General features: G+C 41.3%; 1 protein-coding gene across 3 annotated transcripts in view; it reads left to right on the top strand.

Moving 5' to 3' along the window:
- LOC148121082 (ATP-binding cassette sub-family G member 3-like) overlaps window positions 1-14,103 on the top strand; it is a 54,046-nt gene that overhangs the window by 21,576 nt on the left and 18,367 nt on the right. For all 3 annotated transcript variants that reach the window (XM_087908785.1, XM_087908784.1, XM_087908786.1), the window contains 5 exons: window positions 231-367; window positions 4,041-4,192; window positions 5,316-5,417; window positions 7,784-8,034; window positions 10,743-10,825. In XM_087908785.1, coding sequence (XP_087764911.1) covers window positions 231-367; window positions 4,041-4,192; window positions 5,316-5,417; window positions 7,784-8,034; window positions 10,743-10,825 — 725 coding nt within the window. The remainder of the gene's footprint in view (window positions 1-230; window positions 368-4,040; window positions 4,193-5,315; window positions 5,418-7,783; window positions 8,035-10,742; window positions 10,826-14,103) is intronic.

Genomic DNA, 14,103 nt, shown 5'->3' with positions numbered 1-14,103 from the left:
TTCTCTTGTCCCGTCTTCCTTGTTCTTTAGACAGAGATTAACACAGGCTTCATGTCAAGTCTGACCTAAATCTTTCTACTCACTTGGAAAAGAAAAACCTCCTTTTTCTCCCAGGTTCCCATATTTTTGCTCATCAGGATAATAACAAAATCTTTTACTGCTCGAACAGTCTCGTTCACCAAATGACAATGGACTGTTCTTGTTGATAATGGTGGTTGTTGTTGCTTAAGCCTAGATCTAAAGAGCTTGAGAAAAAGACCAGTATAGCAATGGAGCTGGTTGCCGAGCATCCCATTTGGTTCTTGGATGACCCCACCACTGGCTTAGACTTGAGCACTATTATTGATGTCATCTCGGTTCTGAGAAGGTAAGTAAGTACCTAAGGAACATTAACTTTTATTGATTTAATACCTGATCACATGTGTGTATTTTTGGTGCAGGAGATTCAGAAATAATGCTGACGGGGGGAGGTGGCCTCCATTCAAGACCAGGGTATGAAAAAATTCCATGAATGTGGAGAGAACTATGAGTGTTTCCATCTGAGAGGAAAAATAAGAAAACACATAAGCTTTCTCATGGTAACTTTCTCTTTTACTTCATCTTTTAAAATTCTCTCTGAAAAAAATCTCTCTTGCTCCTCCACATAGCTCTACAAAGCCTCCTCATCATTCTACACAGCCTCTCCAAGGCTCTACACAGCCTCCACTCACACCCAAACACTGGACAATTATATGTTACATTTTCAGGATCCGACCCTGATTCAAAAAACAGCATAGTCACATAGTTTCTCCATGGCAGAGGATGTGGGAAAGCTTTTAAGTTTAGAACAGTCCACGGAATCATGGAGAAGGTTTTTGCAGCTGCACCTGATTTAGTGAGAACCACAAAGATACAACACTATGGGAATGTAAAGATGACAGTTGAAGGCTAACATGTGGGGGTTCCTCTGCTAGGAATGTTGGCCTCTGGGTAACTTCATGTATAGAATAATAAGGTATTGTCTCTGGGATTTAGACATGAATGTGATGGCTGAGGGCATGATCACTAAGGTCTGGGTCCTAACCTGGGAAGAATGAAGTAAAAGGAATTGTATTTCCTTCTCTCCAGAAAGATGTCTATGACTGAAATATTGATAGAAAAAAAGTGTAAAGGTTGAGGTTTTGCACATTTTAGAAATTAATAGAGTTTCAAACTGACTGAATAACCCCAAGAACTATATAAGGACTATCCCATTCCCCTGACCTAGGGTCCTAGCTGTTGAACTTCACTGCCTTGTCTATCTTTTCTTCCTTCCCCTTGTTCTTTGCTTTGTTCTGACATCCTGGTCCATCATCCTAAATACTGTCGCCTGTCCTTCCAGGAACCAAGACCACTCCCTCACTGTACCTTCCAGTGAGGAAGTCAACAGCTAAAGCCTTGCCATCTTCTAGCCTGTAGACTCCTCAGGTGTCATCACCTTCCCCAGCCACCCCTTTTCCAGTCATCTTCAGGATACGCTAAGATCAAGTTCTTGTTCATTTTTCAGTATGGAACACTTCTCTCTGTCACTGTGTCTCATGCCATGGCTAGGCTTAGTGCATTGCATGGGGTCATCCTAAGTGTGGTTTATCCCATTGTTCTGGGAACAGACTCAGGTCCTGACATGCTGTGTTCTCCTTGCTCTGAACACTCAGGGAAGTACACTATAGTTGTAGACTACTTTTTTTCAAATGTTTCTATTATATGTGTGTTTGAGTTGCTTGGTGTGAATGTGTATGCATGTGTACCTGTGTAACCTGTCTGTAGAGGTAAGAGGACAGCACAAGGAGTTGGCTTTCTCATTCAACCAAGTGAGTTGTGGGGACTGAACTAGGGTCTTTAGACTTAGTATCAAGTTCCTTTACCCACTGAGCCATCTTATTTGCCTGTCTTTAATCTTGACCATCTAGCAATGCTAGTGGTTGTTGTGTTATATGACATGAAGTTGCAGCTTTTTCCTTTTGTGGTTTATTAATTGCCTCTCAGGGAAATCAGTCAGTTATTATGCCCAGTATTCTGCCCCTATCTTGTCTCTACAACCAGTTGTCCTTTTGGAATTCAAGATATGCGCTACCATGCCCAGTTTTCTCACTCTCTTTTCCTTTTTCTACCTCATCTTTCCCTCCCTCCCTCCCATCTTCATTTCCATCTTCTCTCTACTCTTTCATTATGTTCTTCCTCCCTTCCTTTCCCACTCCCTTCATTTCATTCAATCTTTCTGTTTGTCCTTTTGAAATAGGATCTCATGTAACTTAGGAATGCCTTGAGTTATGGATCCTCCCAAGTGCTGGGATTTTACAGATATGCCACCATACCCAGCTTTTACAGAAATATTTTTATAGCAGTCTAAAGCACTGTTTTTGGTTATTGATTCTTCTAACAGAAGGTATGACTTCCTGAAATGGTCATTTATCTGTTTTCTTTTCTTTTCTTTTTTTAACTTTAAAAAGGAGCTTCTATTTATTTTGTAGCATGTGCTTCACAGGAAACAAAACACAAGAAGCCAAGAACAGTCACCCAGTCACATGAAGCTCAGCTCTCTGTGTCCCTCTGGGTGCTGCATGTGTACATACATTAGGTAATTGAGGTTATACAGTATGTATCATGCTTGCCCCCACATTGTGATTATTCACTATCTAAACCCCACACTACATGAGTATGTTGATAACCAAGAATACACCACGCCATCTCAATCTGTCAGACAAAGCTGTAATCCTGTCTTCCTTGGCAACAAAAATTTCATAGAAGATAAAAATGGCAGCAGGTCTCGAGATAGAAGTACTGGCAAAGTTACAATTAAAATTCTGCATTGCCTCAATGCTCGGCTTACAGAGAAACACAAAGCAACAAAGCACACTAAGCACAGCACTCCTAAGTTTATCTTCAGATCTACACACTAAAATGTGAGGGCATGTTCCTGCTCAATACATGTATTCCTATGGAGCACTGAAGATGCACCTATGGCAGGGATTCTCAGGATGTCATTCTCAACACAGAGCAGGGCTACAGACCTTACCCTGTGAGCCCCGCTCTGTCCCTCCACAGTCAACCTAGCAATATGTCCAGACACGGCTCAACAATTCCATGTTCAAGAGGAACCTTTTCTGTCAATCTGTAAAGCTATACCAACCATATCTACTCCTTTAGGTCATTTATGAAGTTCAGATGTTGTGGAATGAATTTTGTGCACAATAAACACAAGTATCTTCCCAGCAATGCATATATGGATCCCTGGGTACAGTTGAAATTGTCTTCTAGATGTGGTGGTCCTAGCCAAGTGTTCTTTCCTCATCTGTCCTCTTCTCTGTCCAACTCCAGTTCAGGATGATGCTAGTCAAAGTATGACAAATGCCTCCCCCAGAAGACAGCCCCTCCAAAAGAATTAAACCAATGATCAAATCCTAGGTTTGCACCTCACTAACTGTGACCCTTTGGTCTGTTGCTTGACCTTTTAAGCCTTATCAACAGAAAGGGGTGAATTATATTAGAATTGCCTTATGCTGATATTGGGAAAACTGAAATGAGATTATTACTGCAGTGTTTAGTGAAAGAGCAAGTGATTAGGAATGTGAATCACATAATTAGAACAGTGAACACCAATTCCTGAAGAGGCAGAAAGTGTGAACGATTGAGGGGAATTGTGCTTACAGTCACAGCTGTAATGTCTGCTCAGTCAGTGCTTCTCAAGCTTGAGTGAACCTGTCAATCACCTGGGCTGCCTGCTCATGATGTGGGTTTCCTGCTCTGACTCCAGATATTCCGATTCAGTGTCTGTTACTACACAGGGATCTATGTAGTAACACTTGAGTGCACTACTGGTGTCTCACATGTTAGAAGTCCTAGACTTTTAAATAAAAACTTGGAGCTATCAGGTGCATAATACAAGGAAAACAAGGTGTTTTTAAGAAAAATTTAAACTGAAATGGGAGCCTAGATTATTAACTTCAGGAATAAAATATTTTTTGAGAATCTCAAGGTTCCTCTCTGTTCAGTGACTTATGATTTTTCCTTTTTAAACTTAGGATGTCTATGAAGGGACAGACCATCATCTTCTCCATTAATCAGCCCCCGTACTCCATCTTCAGACTCTTTGACAGCCTCACCTTAGTGGCCTCAGGAAAAATCATGTTTCATGGGCCTGCACAGAAGGCTTTGGAGTACTTCAAATCTGCAGGTAAGGCTGGTTTTTGCTGTGATTGCGCCTTCCATCACAGGATCTGGGCAAAGAACAGGGGTTCTCAGGAATGCTGCTTGGCCCTCATGCAGACTTACTGTGTATGGGTTTCTCCATTTTAAATATGTTTGGTTAATTTGGTGACAGGGTTCTGTTCATTGTGCAGCACAGGCTTGTTGTTCAGGTCTCCTTCCTTTCTCCTTCCCTGTATCATGCCTGTGTACAGGATTTTTACTGAGCCTCTTGTTCTGCTTCCCAGTTGTGGTGACCCTCTTAATTAACATGCTGGGTTCAGGCCCTGTTATCCATCACTTGAACAGCTTTGGAAAGGCCCAGCACCATCATCTTCTTGCCCATGTAGCAGATGGTGGTTTTCAGTTTTCTCCTAGTGTGACCTGACTCTGAGGAGCTGTGGAGATATTCCCTAACTTAGTATTAACTTTGCATTTCAGGTTTAGGTGAGGTTTGAGTGCTGCAGTGACTCAAGTCTGGCTTTTGCGGACCCATGATTTTTGTCTGCCTGTTTTTTTACAGTCATTTTGGATGATGGCATATTGTTAATATTTTCTGTCCTCAATTTCATCTTTGAGAAATATGGATATAGTTATGGATGATTCTCTTTGACTACAAACATAGGTTTAAATATATGCTGTTTTTTAAAGTTGTATGAGCAATTGTGAGTCTATGGAGCCCAATAAAAATTTAGGCCAAATTCAAATGATTCTTTTACAGGAAGAGTTCATGTATCTATGTTTAGTCTGCATCTGTTCTATATCTAGTCTACCTTTATGACCAGATCTATGTCTAGTCTATTTCCATGTCTAGTCTATGTGTATGTCTAGTAGTCTTTGTCTATATCTAGGCTATGTTTACTCTGTCTATGTCTGTGTATGATACATGTGTATGTGTATGTGTCTGTATAACACTAATATAAACACCAATATGTATACAATAGGGTGTAAATCAGAGAGTGCTGAAATATTATAGTGTGTATATAATAGAAAATGACAAGTTAGTCAAGGGGAGGGTCAAAAAGAGAACGGAATTCCTAGATTCTGTCACTACCACCCCCTTTCTAAAAGAAAGTCCTCACGTTTGTATTCATGGTCTACCTTCTTTGTAGGTTACAACTATGATTCCCACCACAACCCTGCAGACTTCTTCCTGGACATCATTAACGGAAGTTTCTCTTCTCTATTCAACATAGAGGAAGATGGTCATGAAGGTATGTGAGTCTTCTAGAGACACAGACTTTTGCCAAATTGTTTCATTAAGACACAACTGTTGCTGCCTTGGGACCAGCCTCTAGAGAGCTCAGGATTCAGAAGGAAGCCACAGCGCTGGTGAGGCTAAAACCTTTTCTATCTAAGGGGTTAGGAAGAAAGACAATTGCACATTCTGTTGATCACATCCTTCTTTATTCATCAGCCTCTTCTGATGGACTGACTGGGATGGATCTGTCTGTGTGGTCACAGCTGTACAAAAGTGTATTTATCATTTGTTGCATGAAGTATTTCCTCATTTCAAGGTCACTAACCTTAATATACATGTCTTTTTGAAGGGAGCATTACATGTTTCCGTGACTCTAGTCTTTCATTAAGCATTGTATGCAATATGGAAATAATTCAAGAGCCCCGGGTGTGTCTGAGGTGTTCTGTGACCAAGGTCATGGGATGCCCACAAGGCCCCTGTGTAAAACAATCACTGTCCTCCACATTGAATCTTCAGGATCAAATTACTTCCAAGAAACATCTGTTTATCCTAATCTCTATCCCATACAGTGATTTTACTAAATTCCTCCAGTGTGCAAGTGACATGTTTTTCATCTTCCTTAGAAGATTAAAAGCAAGGTCATCCCAATATTCCATGTACATTTATGTCTAAGTAATTAATTGAAGATCAACAGAGCCTAAGCAGAGAGAAAACATCACTTCCCAGACAACTCTCTTGTGGATTTACACAGCATATACTATGCCTACAGAGAAAAAATCAGTAATTCTACTGTATATCTATAAAGTCAGTCTTACAAGGAATGGTAAAGGAAACACAAACTGAAGCTTTGTACTAAAGACAATCAGTCAACTCTACTTTAGATCCTTAGGGTGTATACACATTTAATAAATAGTTTCTTATACCAGGAGAATTGAGGGCAGGGATGGGCACATTGACACCAAGAACTGTGTCTGTATCTGTTAAACATTAAGAGAAGTAGAGCCAGCCTGGCTCCTAGAGAATTCAATTGTTCTTTAATTATTAAGCTTAGCTGTTATCTAAAGCAATTTCTAAGGTGGAGCTAAAGGTCTTGACTGAAAAGCACAGCTTTATATAAACGTCTAGTCATCAAAGTTCTGGATATTATTGTCAGTTAGAAGGGAGAATTGGGGAGAAAGTCATCTTCATAATAGTTCACAGGTAAAATTGCCCAGAAGATTAGGATCTTTCCAAAGAGATAAGTATTATCTTACAGGAAGTGGGGAATTTCCCCACACCCAAGTCAACCATGGCGGGTATCAGAGGAGGACAGCAACAGCATGACAGCAAGCAGGCAAAGGGAAAGCAGAAGCAAAAGGCATTTTGGGGTCTGTGGTCTGGGGGCTTCTTTGCCTAACAGATTATTCATCAAGGGGTTTCATCCTGGTGGGCCAACTCCCCGAACCTCAGTCACCACCTGCTGCTCCTCTGCCATGTCCTCTGGCATCATGGCCTCTGCCACAAAACCACATGACTCATAAGAAATAGCTCTTATGTTAATTCAGTGTCTAAAATTAACTAACAGATTTTGCTGTCTGTTAGTGTTGGATGTTTCTTAATTTAATTTATAAAAGATTATTTATATGATATTATCACAAGGGAAATTTCAGGTTAAAAGTAAATATACCTATTGTTTGTTATATTAGTCTTGTTATTGTTTTAGATAGGGTTTGCTCATGTAGTCAGACTGGCCTTAAATTTGTGCTGTTTCTACCTCACCTCCCAAGTGTAGGTACTACAGGGCTATATCACCATGACTGACTTTGTTAATAACATTTTAAAAACATGATACTTGGCAGTTTAAACATTTGCAGATACATTCACAGGTGGCAGAAAGTAGGGACCAGACTTCTATATTAAGAAGAATAACTCCATAAGGGAAGGAGTACTTTGTTAAGAATTTGGGTCTATATGCAAAAAGGTCAATCTGTTTGCTGTATCCGTGGGGTAATGACAGTAGTCAGGTCAATTAGGGACACTTTTCTAATCTGCGAAGGAATTACACAGGAGTAATTATCTCATGCCCAAAGTTTGGTGGGCTAAAGATGGAGCTCAGCTGGTAGACTGCTTGCCTAGCATGCAAAAAGCCGTGAGTTAGGTTCCTAGCAGCACATAACTGGGTGTGAAGGTGCATGCCTGCAATCTCAGCACTTGAGACAGAAAAACGACTTGGAAAAGTTGAAGGTCACACTTGGCACGAGAGCAACATTGAGGTCAGTCTAGGGTACTTGAGAATGTCTCAAAGAGAAGCTGATACATAATGTATGTGTTGTTCATTGAGAAGTGTCTCAGAAAAATCAGTTAAATAATTGTCTGTTTTTATCCACTTTTTCCCCAAAGCCGATGAACATACAGAGCTTTCTGAGAGACAGCACCAAGTAAGAGAAAAGTTAGCCAATATGTATGCCCAGTCCTCCTTATACAGTGAAATAAGAACTGAACTGGATCCACTCTTGGGGGAACAGAAGGCAGGGAGAATCTCAGTCTTGCAGAAGATCACGTGTGTCACCCCTTTCTGGCATCAGCTCTGGTGGATTATCTGTCGTTCATTTAAAAATATCAAGGATTTTACACGAATCACTATAATTCAGGTAATCTGATGAATTATTTTAATTGTGAAACTCAAGTGTAAACAATTTGTTTCTGAGTCAGTCTACTGCAGGGCCACACTTGTCTTCTGCTCCCTTCCATGTGTCTGTCATCTCCACTCTCCTTGGCATAGAGAAATGTTCAATAGAGCAAGGAGAACATGAGTAACATTTTGCTTTTAGAAAACCCTTTTATGATTTATTTTTCATTTAGAGGAACAATAATGAAAAATCCAAGTAGGAAATTTAATTCTCAGAATGCAATAAGAAATTTGGCACACCTGGGAGCTCCTCACACCTGTCTACTTTAATTCACCAGTGCAGCCTCCAAGTTCAAAGTCCAGGAATGAGAAATGGAGAAAAAAGCTTTTTTTTCCTGATGCAACTTCCCATGTGGATGGATGGATGGTAACTGGATAAACAGATAAAACTGTAGCCTGTCAGATGAGAGAATGGACTTGGAGAAGGTTTAAGTAGAGAAGGGTGGAGATGACTGGAGAGGGAAAGGACGGTTGGTCTGTGCTTGAAATCATGTGATGAGGAGACAGGGCCACAGAACAGCTCTGAGGGAGCCTGAGCATTGACTGTGTGAGATGAGCCTGCTGCAGAGTGCTGTTCCCTCATCAGGAGTCCAGTGTGTGAAAGCAGCAGCTACTCAAAGAGTGCAGCTCACACACACACACACACAGTAACTGGATGAACAATGCTCTTCCCTGTCAGCCAACTGGAAGTGGGAGGAGGTGAAGTTCTGCTTTTCTTTAAACTGACTCTGTAACAAGGATCATCATCACTTAAGATTTTTTGTTATTTTAACTTCAATGTCACACAGAAATGTGGTTCTTCCAGCTCATTGGGCCATCATTTATTATGTTATTTTTTATTTCATGAAGATTGTGATTCTGCTGTGTTAGTGTTTGATCATGGGGCCTTAGCCATTAGCAGGCAATCACTCTATCATGGACCCATATCCCTGTCTCTGTCCAACCAGAACTTAAAGTCAGTTCTCCTGTTAGTGCGTTGTTATTTTATTCTCAGGCATTTAGTTTCTGTTGACTACTGAAAGGTCGTGTGTTGTTGGCTGTAATGAAACACCACGTACTTCTTAACATGTGTGTTAGCCTTTTCTTATTTAAATGTTGCTTCCTTCCCTGCATGCATGTAGACATTCCAAGCATTTGAGTTACACTCCCAGTTGCTCCCAATACTTTGTTCTTTATACTCGGGCATTTCTGTAAAAGAGGAGGGCATTTTTGTGTCCTATGTCTTTGGGAAAAGAAGATTCAATATGATTAGAGACAAATGAGTTATCTTCATCAAATTGGATTACTCATTGTACCACAATATCATGAGGTAAGTGTGTGTCTCTGTCTCTGTGTGTGTGTTAACAATGCTAGAAATTGAAGACTAACTTACTGAAATTTTATTTATTTATTTTTTGTATGTATATGAGTTTTTTTGCCTACATGCATCTCTGTGCATCATGTGCATGCTTATGAAGGCCAGAAGAAGGTATCAGATTCTCTGGAACTGGACTTACAGAAGGTTCTTAGGGGCTATTTGTGTCCTGGGATCTGAATCCCAGGTCCTCTTCAAGAGCAGCAAGTGCTCTTAATTCTTAAGTCATGTTTCTGGGTGCTGGAATTTTGGTTTTTGATTTACGTTGTTAAGTTATAAGATGGGATGCTTTCCCTTATATTATTGTGTTATATTTTTAAAATTTTACAAGAGTGGTAGGAAAGTGTCAAATAAGTTACAGCATCATATAGCCTTACTCCTTTGCTAATTGAAGGACCCTTTAAAGTCATTTCTACCAGAACTGAAGCAGTGCAGGCTCCTTGTGATGGTCAACACAGATTGGGTAGATGGGAGTAGATGAGGGTCTGGAGGAATTGGCAGTTTAGATAAGACTTGAGCCCAGGCTGCTCTGGCTGAGGTGTATGAAGTAAAAGTGACAGAGATGATGATCAAGGAGAGCATCAAACGACACAAAGAATGCTGTATGATCACTTTGGTGGCAGCAATAGTGCTGGTTCCCACACAGCACAGACATCCCTGAGATGACACAGGTGAGGACCAGCTCACCCTTCTTAGCACAAAAAATCCCATTGCTAGAACTGTGTTGTAAGCCATTTTTAATTTTCTTGTTTGGTTTGCACTAGAGGGGATCAGCGTCTAGTGTCTGTTGTGAGAGTTCTATAACCGAGCTGTCCCGTGGCCTGATGTGTACTTGTTTCTAACTATAAGAGTAAAGAAATCCTGAGTCCTTTTGAGCCACTTGAAGTAGAAAACTATGTTTTCTGGCACTAGAGTTGAGATCTCAATTTAGGTGGATATTTTTCGTCACTTACCTGGGTTTTTTCCCTAAGCTCCCCAGGCGCCTGCATTCTCTCCCACCCGGTGTCATCCAGGTTTTAGTTCCTGAACTAAATCCTTCACTGTCCATTCCTGCTGGAGCACTGGGAGAAGTCTTAGCTTCCAGGGTCTGCATTGTCAGAGTCCCAGATGGCAGAGACATTCATTTTTATATTAACATACAAAAAGTCTATTGGCGTGTGCTTTGTATTCTTCCAGGCACTGTGGCCAAAATATAGTGTTTATCGCAGTAGAGAGATCTGATTAGGAAACCATATATCTTAAAATAATAAACAATTGTATAGAATACTATTGAATCCTAATAGAAATGTTTTCCCTGTATTTTTTTTTTTGGAAAGACAATTATTGCAGTCCTAGCAGCCGTGATTACGGGTACCACTTTCCTTGCCCTGCAAAATGATTGTGCTGACGTCCAGAACAGGTAAGCAAATGAGAAAATGCTGTCACTTTGTTCAAGTTTACATAAATCCATTAAGAATTCAAATTTGTGAGTGGTGCTGGCACACACCTTTGGTGCCAGCACCAGGAGGCAGAGGCAAGCAGACCATTATAAATTCGAGGCCAGCCTGGTCTACACAGCTAGTGCCAGGACAGGCTCCAAAACTACACAGAAAATTCTTGTCTTGAAAAACCAAATAAAGTAAAATAAAGAATTAGAATTTGTGACAAGAAAGAATAAACATTTTATCATATAATAGAGTGTGCTAATACATTGAAAGCTGAGTGGAAGACCTCAGTTTTCCACATATGTTTGTGTATAGAGAGTAGGAAACTACACACACTGCAGAATTCACATTTTACCAGTTTAGTGTATGGAGTAGCTTCATGTTATGTGACTATCACCACACTCTAATCTAGGGTGTTTTTCATCTTCCCAATGGAATCTTCCAGCTCTGAAAGAAAACTCCCAATACTACCCACTCCAGATTCCTGGCATTGATCATGACGAACGTGGGAACCCTGAATTGGAGTCATACAAGTATCTGTGTTTTGATTTTTTTTTCTTTTTTTTTTTGTTTGTTTGTTTGGGGGTGGGCAGTTGGTTTCCCCTTTAGTGTAATGTCTTCAGGCCCCTCAAAGTGCGACACATGTGGGGATTCCTTGGACTCTGTAAAGCAGAATAACAGCCCACTGTGCATGTATGCTGTGTTGCTGAGCGTGCAAGTGCATCTGTTTGAGCCCTGGACTCTTGCTCATTGCGGTAGAAAACTAAGGTGACCCAAGGATAGCTGTTGGGTTAACTGTTTGTGGAGCTGCTGTCCTGTCTCCAACCCCACTGCACTATTCATATCCTCACCAGCACCACACAGGGCTCCAGTACGTCCACACCCTCATGCATGTGGAGGTCAGAGGACAACTGGCAAAAGCGGATCCCTCCAGCACTTGGGTTTGGGGGACTGCACTGCAGGTCATCAAGCTCAGCACAGTCATCACAGCTGCTGAACCCTCTCACTGGCCCTTGAGTTTTCTCTGCTGATGAGTTATAGTGATTTTGTTTCTGAGCTGTGACTCCTCCACAAGATACATTATAGTGGAATTATATTTATATTTTAATAAAGAAAGCTTGCCCAAAGATCAGAGTGCAAAACTAGTAACACTAGTCAGCTATACAAGCCAGGCAGTCATGGCACACACTTTTAATCCCAGCAGCCACACTAGTTAGCCACAGAGCCCAGGCAGCAGTGGTGCACGCCTTTAATCCCAGCACTAGAAAGGAATATAAGGTGGGAAGAGACCGAAGCTCAGGGTCTCAGTCTCAGTCAGATGATTCGATGAATCATCCCATCGGTCTGAGCATAGTAGAGGTGAGAACTCTCCAGTGATTGCCTGCTTTGCTTTTCTGATCTTCAGCTTGAACTCCAGTAACTGTCTCGGGTTTTTATTATTTGTGCTATAATACATAATCCACAATCATCTCTTCTATTCTGTGTGTTGCCATTTTAGTCTATTTATCATCACCTTACTGCATAAATATTTTATGCATAAATATGTTTACCTACTTATTCTTTTGTTGTCAGTTTTCTTGAACATGTTGGGTTTGTTTGTGAGTATGGAGTAAACAGATAGGAATCAATTTTTACTGACTTGTCATATGGATGTCACTTTTGTAGTCTGAGCTATAATGTGGATTTAACAATATGCTTTCCTGGTAAAACTCTTTAATGACTATAGCATGTTCCCCACAGTTTCTCATCAGGATCACAATTTTCAGAATTTTCCCTGTAATTTATGTGTTGCACAACACTGTGTGCTCAACTGGGCTCCTTGCTTGATACCTGTGGCCTCAAGTTACCTCCAAATGGGTAGAGAGGCTTGACCATGCAAGTTCTGTTGACATAGTGTTTGTGTGTGTGGTGTGTCTGTGTATGCCTTTTTGTAGTGTTATGTATTATATGTCCAGGTTTGTGCGCGGTACATTCATGTTTAGGTGGGTGTGTACACATGTCTATGTTGTTGAGTGTGCAAGTGTCTGCACGTGGAGGTCAGAGGTTATGCCAGGTTTTCCTTGATGTCCCTGCACTTTCTTTTTCAAGGGAGGTCCCTCACTGACCTAGTACTCATTGATTTGACTGGGCTGACAAATGAACTTCAAGTATCCATCTCTGTACCCTTCATCACTGGGGTTACAGATGAGAAGTGCTGTGCCTGGGGACTTTTCCATGTGTTTTGGGCATTTCAACTCAGGTCCTCATGGCTGCAAGGCAGATGCGTTGCTGAGTGGGCCAATTTCACAGCCCCACAAATCTGTTTTAATGTACAGAAAACACTAATTACTTTTTTTTTTTTTTTTTTTTTTGTACATTTTATTAAATTATAAAAGTTTCCATTTCCGCCCCCCCTCCCAACACCCTCCCACTCCCCCTACTCCCCCTCCTCCTCCCTCTTCGTCCCCCAGGGCAGTCAGGGTTTCCTGCCCTGTGGGAAGTTCCAGTTCCTTCCCCCTCCCTCCAGGTCCAGGAAGGTGAGTGTCCAGACAAACTGGATCCCCAAAATCCATTATATGTAGAGGAAACAGGTCCCAATGTCATAGTCAATGGCTTTTCAAAAAGACTTCGGGTCAGCCACAGTCAGAGAATCCGGCCAAATTCGGAGAGTCTGGTTAGATCACGTCCTCGTTCAGTCCCGGTCCAACTGGCCTTGGTAAACTCTCATCAGATCCGTTCCCTTGTATCAGTGGGTGATAGCATCCCTCGCAGTACTGATTTCGTTTTTCATGTTCTTCCTCCATCTGCTCCTCATTTGGACCTCGGGGGGCTCAGTCCGGTGTTGCAATGTGGATCTCCGACTGTATCGCCGTCCTTCGTCAGATGAAGGATCTATGGTGATAAGCAAAATATACATCAGTATGGTCATGGGCCACGGCCGATTCAGGCACCCTCTCCTCTGTCCAGAGAGCAATCTGGGGGATCTCTCCTTGGACCTGGGATCCCATATATAATCAAGTCTCCTGTAAACCCTAAGATGGCTCCCTTAGTTAAAATATAATCTTCCCTGATCCCATATTCATCCTTCCTCCCTCCCCCCCCCCCAGATTATGAAGACACCATAGAGAAAATAAACGCCCTGACCAAAGAAAACAGCAAATCCAACAAATTCTCATCACAAAACATTCAGGAAATATGGGACATAATAAAAAAACCAAATCTAAGAATAATAGGAGTAGAAGAAGGAGAAGAATTGCATATCAAAGGTCCAGAA

The sequence above is a fragment of the Myodes glareolus genome, chromosome 8 (assembly GCF_982192425.1).
Source record: "Myodes glareolus chromosome 8, mMyoGla1.1, whole genome shotgun sequence".
In the NCBI taxonomy this organism is placed as follows: domain Eukaryota; kingdom Metazoa; phylum Chordata; class Mammalia; order Rodentia; family Cricetidae; genus Myodes; species Myodes glareolus.
This window is presented reverse-complemented; position numbering and strand designations above follow the sequence as displayed.